Source organism: Lytechinus variegatus, chromosome 18 (assembly GCF_018143015.1).
Source record: "Lytechinus variegatus isolate NC3 chromosome 18, Lvar_3.0, whole genome shotgun sequence".
NCBI lineage: Eukaryota > Metazoa > Echinodermata > Echinoidea > Temnopleuroida > Toxopneustidae > Lytechinus > Lytechinus variegatus.
In genome coordinates this window covers 14,518,842-14,531,915 of record NC_054757.1, presented here as the reverse complement: position 1 = coordinate 14,531,915, position 13,074 = coordinate 14,518,842, and the positions used below count along the sequence as shown (strand labels likewise).

At 37.0% G+C, this 13,074-nt stretch overlaps 1 protein-coding gene across 2 annotated transcripts; it reads left to right on the top strand.

Moving 5' to 3' along the window:
- Positions 1-326: 326 nt before the first annotated feature.
- On the top strand, positions 327-6,626 carry LOC121431889. 2 transcript variants are annotated; one of them, XR_005972166.1, is made up of 2 exons: positions 327-5,572; positions 6,544-6,626. XR_005972166.1 is itself a non-coding variant. In XM_041629669.1 (2 exons), the coding sequence occupies exon 2, from the start codon at positions 1,724-1,726 to the stop codon at positions 4,880-4,882; it is 3,159 nt and encodes a 1,052-aa protein (XP_041485603.1). In that variant the 5' UTR covers positions 327-613; positions 1,585-1,723; the 3' UTR covers positions 4,883-6,626. The 2 variants fall into 2 exon arrangements, 1 of the variants encoding a protein (XP_041485603.1); XM_041629669.1 differs by having other exon boundaries at positions 327-613; positions 1,585-6,626.
- Positions 6,627-13,074: the final 6,448 nt, after the last annotated feature.

The following is a 13,074-nucleotide window of genomic DNA, read 5'->3' as shown; positions in this document are numbered from 1 at the left end:
CAAGTTCTCTCCCCCATCCATCTATCTATCTATCTTCTATTTTTTATACAGTATCTATCTATCTGTTAATTTGTTGATAATCTTCCCTGTCTCATTCACATATATCTATCTCTCAAATTCTCTCTATCTCTCCCTATCTATCTATCCATCTGTCTGTCTTTCTCTATTTCTCTCTATCTATTTATCTATCATTTCTTATAACTTCAGTATCTATCTGTTAATTTGTTAATAATCTTCTCTGTCTCTCTCACTTTTAAATCTATTTAACATCTATCTCTCAAATTCTCTATCTATCTCTCTATCCATCTATCTATCCATCTGTTTCGCCCAGCGAAAAGATTGTTTGAATTTATATAATATCAATATTGAAAGCGTTTAATTATTTGAATTTATTTCCCTTCATTTATTTAGGACACCGTATAGAATGACATACGATATTTTTGTTATGCAAATTAAGTCCACTTAGTGGAGTTCGGTGCATAGGTGCGTTGACGTGTCACTCCATTTTTGAAAGGTTCAGGAGTCAGACGCCAGTATCGGCCTCCGCAGTTTGGGGGAAACTTTCTGTTGTTTAATGTGATTTAAACGTGGTTTTATGTCCCGCCAGAAAAGAGTAAGTGTTTTTGAATTCATTAGATCCTTTATGTTTTCCATATATGTCAGATAAATTAAATAAAGTCAATTTGTAGTGTCTCGATTTGCCCTGTTTAGGAATGAGAGCAGGGCGTGTAGGTTTTTGACCCGGTTTTCGGCCCGGTTCCCGGTTCTGGTTTCGGATTTCCGGTTTTCAGTTTTTGTCTAGATTCATTATAAATTATGCTAATTGAAAGAGTTGATCCACGAAAGTAAAAATTGTATGTTTGTATTGAGAACTTATTTGCGAAATTAATGAAAAGGAAAATAATGATATTATGATTTTGATATAACAGAGAAGAATATTATTCACATAAACAGATAAACATAATGGACACTAAATCAAAACAAGTTTTGATCTGAAATCAAATCATTTCAGAATCAAGTGAATGTTTAACTTCATTGATGTATACTAAGAAAGTATTTGGCTATTACTCTAAAAGTACATGTCGTATTTTAATTGCTGGCAAAAGAATTATTTAATGTAGTATAGCCACTTGTTACTGTTTGTGAAAAGAATTAGAAACAAATGCATATAAGCCTTGACGAGTTATGATTTAAGTTGAATTATATACTAGTATATGCAAGATAAGTAAAGTTATTTTAAATCAACGTGTGCATAGCTAAAAGAAATTGACTAAGTTAAAGAAAGTTGTGATTATTCAAAGCTACAAGAATTTTACAGATATTGTTTCTGTTCTTTCGACATGTTTGATCAAACAGACAGTAAATTATAATAATAATTTCGATAACAATTCGGTTTGATAATCATGATTATACTGTTTTAAGGGACAATAGACAATGAGTGTTCGTGTGTAAAAACAATGAAATAATTACACGTGAAACAAGATGCAGTGTGATAAAACAATCTTACTTATTAACATGCTATTAACTGAACATCAGTTATGTAAACAAAGACTTATTATTGTTTTATATATTTTGTTCAAACAGATCGAATAAAATATACGTTTAACGACGTTATATATCGGTACGGCGGGATGTGACGGTTTGTGTTCCTTCTTTCGACTATCCATCGCATTCGATTCTTTTTCCTGATCTGGGTTAGAAGATAGAGGGAATTCCGGAAACAATGGCAACCGAGCAAGCATATAGGGATCTCAAGATCAAGCGGAGAACGGCAAAGGCAAAACTAACTCGGCTGTCGAATGGTTTGCAACATTTACTGGATGATGACAGGGATCTTGATGAGGTAACTGATATGTTTAAGGATTTGAATGTTGCTTATCAGGAATTGGAGGACAGGCACGAAAGGTATTGTGAGACAATCGTAGATGATGAGGTATTCATGACAGAGGATGCCTGGCTATCTGAGTGTCAGACATCATTCCTTGACATGCAGAGAAAGGTTAAAGACTATGGCAAGACTAAGGTTAAGTCTGACAGGTCAACGGAGGATTCAGTTGTAAACACGGCTACTCCCGAAGTTACTACCAGTAAATCGGAAGAGGTTTCGTCATGCAAGGTTCAGGTAGAGCGACCAAAGCTGCCTCGATTTACTGGAGACGTACGAGACTACATGACATTTAAATCGGATTTTAAGCATCTAATCGAATCGAGGTATAGCAAAAGAGATGCTATCACAATTCTGAGATCCTCTCTAGTGGGAAAACCTCTTGATCTCATACGTGGTTTGGGGAACGATTACGACTCGGCATGGTCTCATCTTGACAACATTTACGGAGACCCGAGATTGGTAGCTGATGCTATCGTATATGACTTGGGGAAGTTCCGACCTCTCAAGGATGGAGAGGATGGCCGATTCTGTGACCTTGTTCATCTTATCAGGAGAAGTTACAACTCACTGCAAGAAGTAGGTAGGGCGAATGATATGGACAACAATCATATGATTTCTTTGATAGAGAGAAAATTAAGCAGTGATGATAGAAAGCTATGGCTGAGATTCATTGACCGTGAGCGAACAGATGCATCACTCCATGCATTACTTTATTGGATGGAACTGGAATTGAAGACTAGAATAAGGGCATCTGCTCCACTTCGTGACAGTAGAAGTTCTACGATTGGCCATATCTCTCAGGATGACGGAAGCAATGAAAGAAAGCCCGATTTTAAATGCTGGTTATGTGAGACGTCTGATCATTGGATCGATCAGTGCAAGAAAGTGCTTTCGAAAACCCAAGAAGAGCGATTTCAACTGATGAAAGACAACAGGGCGTGCTTCAGCTGTCTCAAGAGAGCTGGTAAGGATCACAACATGGGGACATGCAAGCGCAGGAAAAGATGTAATGAGGTGATCAATACTGGTGAGCAGTGTTCATCCTACCACCACCCTTTACTCCATAAGCAGATTGAGACAGGGAGTGTGGGTGTTGCCAGTATTACAGGAACATCTGCGCTTCTGCCTGTACTTAAGATAAAGATGGCGGGCCCGAATGGAAATTGCGAAGGAAATTGTCTCCTAGACTCGGGATCTCAGATGAGTCTCGTAAGGAACGCAGTAGCAGAAGAGTTAGGACTGAAAGGGAATCCTATTGTCGCGAATGTTACCAAGGTCGGAAATGAAACAGAGGAATACAACACTATGCTGTACAAGGTGAAAGTTCAAGGGATTAATGGTCATCAGAGTTACACTATTTCTGCGGTAGGACTTGATGTAATTAATAACGGCATTACCCGAGTTAGTGTTGAAGAACTGGGACGGATGTTCAACCTGAGGAAAGATGAAATTCACAGAGGAAGTGGGCCAATTGATATCCTCATAGGAATTGACCATTCCAAGATGCATGTAGGGTACACGAAAAGACAAGGGAATCTCGTGGCCCGTCGCTCGCCGTTAGGCTGGGTCATTTTCGGAAGTACTACAGAAGGATACCCAGAAGGAGCAGTTCTCCATGTCACGGTAAACAGCCCTTTAGATCTCCGAAAATCCTTGACAACAGAAGGAATGAAAGTATGTAATGATCCACAGAGATGTCAGCACAGTAGGATGACTGAACAAGAAGCTGAGGAGTTTCGAGTCATCAGTTCTTCATGTGAAAAGATGGAAAAGCAATGGCTCGACCAATATCCTCGGCGGAAAGACCAGTCGCGGCATATTCCCCAGAATGTGAGTGTCGCAGATGAAGTCAGCAGATGTGTTAGCCTGGACAAGCTGAATAACAGGGAGATGGAAGGTCTTGACTTTCTTTGTAAAACAGTGACAGAACGGCCCGCAGAAGCAAAGCTAGAGGAAAAGCTTCCTGAGGTAGACAGGGAATTGCGAATGGAGAGACCAGTTCTGACCGTACAAGAATCAAAATCCCAACATAGAATTGACTGTCAGCAATTGATTAACTGGAGGAAACTTGTGAGGGTGACTTCATACGTCCTGAAGTTCATTGGAAAGTTGAAGTCAAAGTCCAAGAGAATGGTAGATGAGGACGTCGAAGTCGCCAATGGTAACCTGACACCAACTGACATACAGAAAGGAGAGGACCATTTGATAAAGCGTGCTCAGGTATCTTTGAAGCCCAGAGTAGACAAAGGAGAGCTAAAGGCACTCAATCCGTATAGGAATGAAGCGGGAATTATCCGAGTTCGAGGGAAAGTAGATAGTGCTGACAATCCATTAGCCATGAAGCATCCGGCTTTACTCCCTTGCGAACACAGGAACTCAACCTTGATTACTAGGCATGTTCATGAGGATGGTCGTGACGATGTTGCTATGACTACTGCAAAGGCCAGGAGAAAGTACTGGATATTGAGAGCACATGATCTGGCCAAGAAGGTAAAGTTCGGATGTGCAGCTTGCAGAACTTTTGAACACAAACTAGAATCACAGGGGATGGCGGAGCTGCAGAGAGGAAGGCTGCAGTCGCATCCACTGCCATTCCAATACTCATCTTGCAATTACCAGAGGCCAATTTGCAGAATACCCATAGAGCCTGATGAGGGGATCTACTTAAGTCCTAATGACATGCTGTTAGGACGAGCTTCAATTGATGTAGCTCAACGAGAAAGACATTGCGTCGAACTGGTACAACGGATTGTTGACTCATTCTTGCGTCGATGGACCATAGTTATTCTGCCACTACTAACATCCGGACGGAAATGGAACAGGGATCGTCAGAACATTCGCGTGGATGACGTGGTTATGATGACAAACTCCAACGCAGTGCGTGGAAAATGGACAATCGCGCGTGTCGTTCAAGCGTATCCAGGACAAGAGGGTAAAATTCGCAATGTGAACGTAAAGACATTAAATGCAGAATATCCCCGACCAATAACGTAAATTGGACTGATATGTCCTGCGGAAGAAATGAAGACTAAACTCAAAGAAGAGAAGAATCAGAAGATGAAAGGTGAAGAAAGAAGATGAAGAAAAAGAATAGTAAAGTTTAATGTAATGTATGACTCATGAGACTAACAATATCTAATCCATCTCGAACTAATCATGACAAAGTCTAACAAAATGAAGAGACTAACCATAATGTTAAATACAACACTGAATGTAACCATGGTGACGATAATTGCAATGCAAGTTTAACTAAATAAGAGAAAGTAAGCATGTAACTTTGTAATTTAATATTTACTATGTAACTTTAATTCAATATTGACTTTGAAAGTTAAGGACAGGTAATATGTGTTGTTATGAGGAAACAAGACATTCCTCATAGGGCGGGGAGGATGTTTCGCCCAGCGAAAAGATTGTTTGAATTTATATAATATCAATATTGAAAGCGTTTAATTATTTGAATTTATTTCCCTTCATTTATTTAGGACACCGTATAGAATGACATACGATATTTTTGTTATGCAAATTAAGTCCACTTAGTGGAGTTCGGTGCATAGGTGCGTTGACGTGTCACTCCATTTTTGAAAGGTTCAGGAGTCAGACGCCAGTATCGGCCTCCGCAGTTTGGGGGAAACTTTCTGTTGTTTAATGTGATTTAAACGTGGTTTTATGTCCCGCCAGAAAAGAGTAAGTGTTTTTGAATTCATTAGATCCTTTATGTTTTCCATATATGTCAGATAAATTAAATAAAGTCAATTTGTAGTGTCTCGATTTGCCCTGTTTAGGAATGAGAGCAGGGCGTGTAGGTTTTTGACCCGGTTTTCGGCCCGGTTCCCGGTTCTGGTTTCGGATTTCCGGTTTTCAGTTTTTGTCTAGATTCATTATAAATTATGCTAATTGAAAGAGTTGATCCACGAAAGTGAAAATTGTATGTTTGTATTGAGAACTTATTTGCGAAATTAATGAAAAGGAAAATAATGATATTATGATTTTGATATAACAGAGAAGAATATTATTCACATAAACAGATAAACATAATGGACACTAAATCAAAACAAGTTTTGATCTGAAATCAAATCATTTCAGAATCAAGTGAATGTTTAACTTCATTGATGTATACTAAGAAAGTATTTGGCTATTACTCTAAAAGTACATGTCGTATTTTAATTGCTGGCAAAAGAATTATTTAATGTAGTATAGCCACTTGTTACTGTTTGTGAAAAGAATTAGAAACAAATGCATATAAGCCTAGACTAGTTATGATTTAAGTTGAATTATATACTAGTATATGCAAGATAAGTAAAGTTATTTTAAATCAACGTGTGCATAGCTAAAAGAAATTGACTAAGTTAAAGAAAGTTGTGATTATTCAAAGCTACAAGAATTTTACAGATATTGTTTCTGTTCTTTCGACATGTTTGATCAAACAGACAGTAAATTATAATAATAATTTCGATAACAATTCGGTTTGATAATCATGATTATACTGTTTTAAGGGACAATAGACAATGAGTGTTCGTGTGTAAAAACAATGAAATAATTACACGTGAAACAAAATGCAGTGTGATAAAACAATCTTATTTATTAACATGCTATTCACTGAACATCAGTTATGTAAACAAAGACTTATTATTGTTTTATATATTTTGTTCAAACAGATCGAATAAAATATACGTTTAACGACGTTATATATCGGTACGGCGGGATGTGACGGTTTGTGTTCCTTCTTTCGACTATCCACCATCTGTCTGTCTTTCTCTAATTCTCTCTATCTATATATCTATCAATCTATGTATCTATCTATCTGTTAATTTGTCTATCTTCTCTGTCTCTCTCATTCTTTATCTTTCTATCTATCTGTCTCTCAAATTCTCTATCTCTCTCCCTCTCTAGCATCTGTCTGTCTTTTTTCTCTTTGTCCGTCTATATTTCTATCTATAACATCTCTCTCTCTCCCCCCTCCCTCTATATATCGACCTCTCTGTCTCTCCCCCTCTCTCTATTTATCTATCTATCCACCCGTCTCTCCCTCTTTCTCTCTCTATCTATCTATCCACCTCTCTCTCCCTCTGTCTCTATTTCTATCTATCTGTCTTTCTTGTCTCTATCTATTTATCAGTCTTCTATATCTTTCTTTTGAGGTCATAGGTCACGTTACGACGGACGTATACTTCATTTATAGCTCCCGAATTTCATCTATTTTTTGGACTAAAGGATATTAGAATCAAGGAATACTTCGGAACTATCACATTTCTAAAGGTGTAAAGAAAGCACATTGGTGTCTTCTATTTACTGGAAAACTCTATATCATCGGATCTTTTTGGATTTCATTTTGCCATAATCATGACCGACATGTCTTATGTAGATAAGGCCACACCCCGACGTAGCGCCACGTATGAACGTAATGGCCCGAAACCGGTCTTCATCGCAGCACGGGACATTCCATCGGCAAGAACTCCCCTAACAGGTGAGGACCTATACTGTTGCCTTATAAAATGTGTAAAACCCGAGCATATAGCCGGTATCCAGCGAATTGGTTCATTGTGGCGCATATACCTAACTGAGCACGACGAACGAGTGAAAGTGATTGTGAACGGGTTGTTTCTGCGCGGTGTGACTGTGTCTGTACATGATACGAACCCCTTCACAAAAGCCAGAGATGAACTTATGACAAGGGTTTTGGTCAAAGATGTACCCCTCTCAGTGGGAGATGACCTTATAAGAGCAACTTTGGAAGGGATAAAGTGTAACATAAGAGGAGAGATCATCCGACAGCAGCTCCGCGTCGGTGGACAACTTACGTGCTGTCTAAATGGGGACCGTGTTGTTTACATAGACCCCCCAAGCAAGCCCCTCCCCAGATTTCTAGTCATTGCTAATGTGTTTCGTGCCAGAGCATTTCATGTCGGCCAGCCAGAACGAGAATCAGGAGCAGCGATCTGCTCAAAGTGCTTGGAAAGCGGTCATCATGCGTCTACTTGTAAAAACCCAGTGAAATGTCGTGCATGTAAACAAACGGGGCACCTGAGCCACAGCTGCCCCGCGAAGGCGTCTTCGAGCCATGGCAACGAGGACAATAGCGCTCCACCCTCGACCGAGCAGCCAACGGATGAGTCACCTCACTCTACCGAGTTCCCCCGGCGTGAATCTAGTACGATGTTACGTCATTCGGCAAGGGTTCCCCATGATGACGTCAGCACGGTTGGGAGAAAGACACGTCAAGTCGGCATTTCGGATTTCCTGAGACCAAAAGATACCACTGCAACTGGCGTTGCCACCGATTCTGCTACCGGTTCCGCTCCTGTGGAACATGTCTCGCGTCAAAGATCGAGCGATGTCGAATACGCTTCTCACCGCAGTAGTACAACACGTGATGATGGAGAAGATGAATTCACAAGCTGTTACTCGACTTCAAGTGACGACGAGAAATCACCACTATCGCCGGAAACTCCAACTCCAGACAGGCAAAAACATGGAAAAACATCTACGAAAAGGAAACTGAAAGGAAAGAAAACAAGCAAAAAAGCAGAGTGCAAAGGAAAACACTAGTAGTAAGCGAACAATGAACGAAATGGAAAAGTATAAGTCGATTATGAAATGGAAGAAATTAATTCAAAATCAACAAAATCAATGAATGGTGACTCGACTTCTCTTCATCTTATATCCCTGAATGTGAGAGGAATGCGGGATAAAACGAAAAGAAGCAAAATTATATCGTGGCTTCGTGCACAAAAGACAGATATTGTTTGTTTACAAGAAACTTACTGGACGAAAGAACTTGAACACGAGATTTCATCACAATGGAATGGTCCATGTTTTTTTAGTAATGGGTCTAACCACTCCAAAGGGGTTTCAATATTATTAAGAAAGAGATTACCCCTAGAAATTGTAAACGTCTATGCCAGAAATGATGGAAGGACCGTTGCTCTTAGATTAATGTATAACAATTGTTGCTATTTATCATTGAATGTTTATGCGCCAAGAAAATATTCTGATAATGTCATATTTTTTAAAAGCCTACTCCATTGGTTTAGCAAAATTAAGAAACCTGGAGATATATTAATTTGTGGTGGTGATTGGAATATTATACAAACTTATTTAGATTCTCGTGGCGCATCTCGAGTCTATAAACCACCCAATCATTTCAAGAAATTCATTCAAAAAAATGAATTGGTTGATGTTTGGAGGAAATTATATCCGACAAAGAAACAATTTACTTGGAGACAGAGGTTTTTTGGTATCTATTCTAGATTAGATTACTGGCTAATTTCAGCAACACTATATCCTTCAATGTAGAGCACTGATATACGCCCAGCACTTAAATGTGATCATAATGCCATTTCGCTAAAGTTGAAATTGAGTGGTATTGGGAAAGGAAAAGGTTATTGGAAAGTAAACAATTCACACTTACTAGAACAAGATTTTAAAATCTGTATTAAACATGTGATTAATAAAGTAAAAATGGAATTCATGAATGAAAGTCCACAGCTTAGATGGGAAATGTGTAAAATTAAAATAAAAGAGGTCACTGTGAAATATTCTAAACAAAAACAAGAAGAAAGAAAATGTTATTTTGCAAAGTTACAAGATGATCTCAATAAACAAAGTGAAAAGGCTGATAAAAATCCAAACAAGAAAGAAATTGATAAGTTAGAAACAATTAGAAATGAATTAGATAAACTTTACACATATAAGTGCAAAGGTGCGTATATTAGAGCTAGAGAGAAATGGATGGAGTCTGGCGAAAAGTCGTCCAAGTATTTTTTGAAAAAAGAAACCATAAATGGCAAGAAAAAAGAGATTAATTGTATTGTACAAAACGGTAAAACATTTACAAAGAAAACAGAAATTTTGAAGATTATTAATAATTACTTCAGTAAATTGTACAAAAATAACTATAGCGATAATGATATAAACATTAAATCATACTTAAAAAATATTGAATTGAAAGTATTAGATGAGAAGGATGCACTAAGTTGTGAAGGACTGGTGACAGAAAAAGAATGTTATAAAGCTTTGCTATCAATGCAGAATAATAAGGCACCTGGTTGCGATGGATTGAGCTCGGAGTTTTATAAATGTTTTTGGCCAGACATAAAAGATTTGTTAATCGACAGTCTAAATGAAGGATACGCTGAAGGGGGTTTGTCAGAAAGTCAAAGACAAGGTATACTCACACTGTTATTTAAAAAAGGGGATAGTAGATTATTAGATAATTGGAGGCCAATCTCACTATTAAATATAGATTATAAGATTTTAGCGAGAGTTTTGTCACAACGCCTTCAACGAGTAATCCATAAAATTGTTTCGTTTGATCAAACAGGTTATATTAAGGGGCGTTCAGCCTCAGACAACTTAAGGTTGGTACAAGATGTTATTGATTATTGCAAAATTTTGGAACAACAAGGATTGGTACTTTTTTTAGACTTCAAACAAGCATTTGATTGTGTGAGACATAGCTTTCTTTTCGAAACCCTGTCAAGATTGAACTTTAAAGATTCCTTTATCCAATGGGTTAAAGTATTATATAAAAAAGCTGGGGGAAAGGTAATAAATAATGGTTGGATTTCGAAACAGTTTAAGATAGAAAAGGGTGTAAGGCAAGGGTGCCCTCTATCGGCTTTGTTATTTGTTTTGGTTGTTGAAGTAATGGCGTCACAGATAAGGTCAAACAAGAAAATCAGTGGTATTAAGATTCCATTCCACAAAGAACCATTTTCAAAAGAATTAAAGATCTCACAGTTAGCAGACGACACCGCTCTTTTTGTTAATTCCGTCCAGGCAGGAAATGTTGCAATTCAAGAGGTTATTAAGTTCGGGGAATATTCTGGCTTAAAACTTAATTTAGATAAAACCAAAGTTATGCCACTTAATATAAATTACAATGAAACAAATGGTATATGCAACTTGGAATGGTCTGATGAACCAATTAAATATCTTGGTGTTGTATTATGCAAGAACACAAATGACTTCAATGTTCTTAATTGGTCGGTAAAGATAGATAAAATTAAACGTATTATAAATCTTTGGAAGATGAGAAATCTGACATACTATGGGAGAATAGTTATTATAAAAATGTTACTTGTATCACAGTTAATATACTTAAGCACATGCTATATCATGCCCCAAAATTATATCAAAGAACTTAATAAAATAATTCATTCATTTTTATGGAATTCTAAAAGAGAAAAAGTGAAAAGAGCTTACATTATTAATTCACCCCAATATGGTGGTTTGGGTATGATTGATATAGATTCCAGATTGAAATCACTCACACTTTCTTGGTTACCAAAAATTGTTAGAGGTGATGAACCACCATGGATATATATTTGTGAGTTTTGGTTACATAAATTAGGCGGTATACCTTTATCTATTCAATGTAACTGTTCTCCTATAGACATGATCAAATTATGCAAAAAATATTCATTACCTACATTTTATACAGACTTACTTACTTCATGGGCTGAACTTCACTATCTTAATATATTCGAAGTAACTCAATTTGAAAATGAAATCATATGGAATAATTCAAATATAAAACATGAAAACAAGTTATTGTATTTCAGAAAATGGTACAATAAGGGTATAGTTAAAGTACACCATTTAATTGAAAATGGTTCATGGAAAAACTCCGAAAGTATTACAGACTTACTGTCGATGAATTCTCTTTGTATCTTATTTCAATATGCTAAAATTAAAACTGCTTTTCCAAAATATTGGTTCGATAAGTTGAACACTGCTCAGCTTGAAAATCGCCATGATCAACCAACGCAAAACGACAAATTTATTCAAATTAAAACTGGTGACTCAATTGACATTACAATATCAAAAACAAAGCAATTCTACAAATATTTTGTAGATATAAAAAAGAATTTACACCCAACGGTGTTATATTTTTGGCAAGACAGTCTATCACTTGCAGAAGATTATGATTGGAGCAAATTGCTAAAATTTAAGTTTGGAAAATTATTTAATAACAGAGTTAAACAATATAATTTCAAATTGCTGCATCGGATTTTGCCGTACAAAGAGAATTTAGTTCGATGGAATATCACATCAGACATGACTTGTAACCATTGTAAACAAATTGAAACTTTAGATCATGCTTTGTTGTATTGTCCACATGTGAATTTATTTTGGCAAAAACTACGGTATTTTATTAAGATCCAGTTTAATGTGAATATTCAGATTAATGAGAAAACACTATTGATTGGCCACGATGTTGAAAATGAAAACATGGCTTTTCTTAATGTAATTTTGGTTTTCGCACAATACACGATTTATAGAGTCTATATGTTGGCTCAGTTCACTTCAAAAAAATTCAGTTATTTTTCTATGTTGTCAGATTTCAAGAGAGAATTAGTCATTAATTTAAGATTTCTTGAAAAGAGTAATAAGATAAAACTAACAGAAAAACAGTACAACGAAATCAAAAGCCTGTGAAATGTGAAACTAATTATATATATATTGTTTGTGTTTTGTTTATTGATTTCAATGTAATAGAGTAACAATATAAAAATAATATCACAAAAAACAGTATAATGAAATCAAAGGTGGTGAAATATGAAAGTAATTGTATTTATTGTATGTGTTTGATTATTGATTTTAATGTAATAAATACCTCTGATGAGGACAAAAAAAAAAAAATATCTTTCGGCAGCTTCTAAGTGTATCAATCCATCAAACTTCAATTTGTCTTTCCATTATAAGTATCTGTTTATTTTGATTTTGCCTGTCATTCTATTCATTTAGTTAATAATTTATTTTTAGAAAAAAAAATATCATAAACAACGCGACTGCAAAAGCATGTTCGGATTTCACTCCTGACTGCCACATGAAGTGCCGAGGAACTCTGTGCTCTGATTAGTAACTGTGCAAATTGCATGCGGTGGTGGACTCGCCTGTGTCGCACGCTGCATGCAACCAGCGACGTGTGTAGACTCTTCACTAGTCGCTTTTTGGCTACTTTTCCGGAAAATGCCTTCGCCAGGGTGTAAAACGGAAACGCGCGGCCGGCTCGGCTCGCGTCGCGCCGCGGGTCGGCCGGCTGCGCTTGCCACGTTTAACGTTTGCGTTTGACTTGCGACCTGTTTCTGTTTTTATGTGCGAACGTACGGTAAACGTCTCCTCCGAACTGTTTCTGTCCCCGGCCGGTCTGTCTCTTGCTCTTATTCTTGATCTTATGTGAA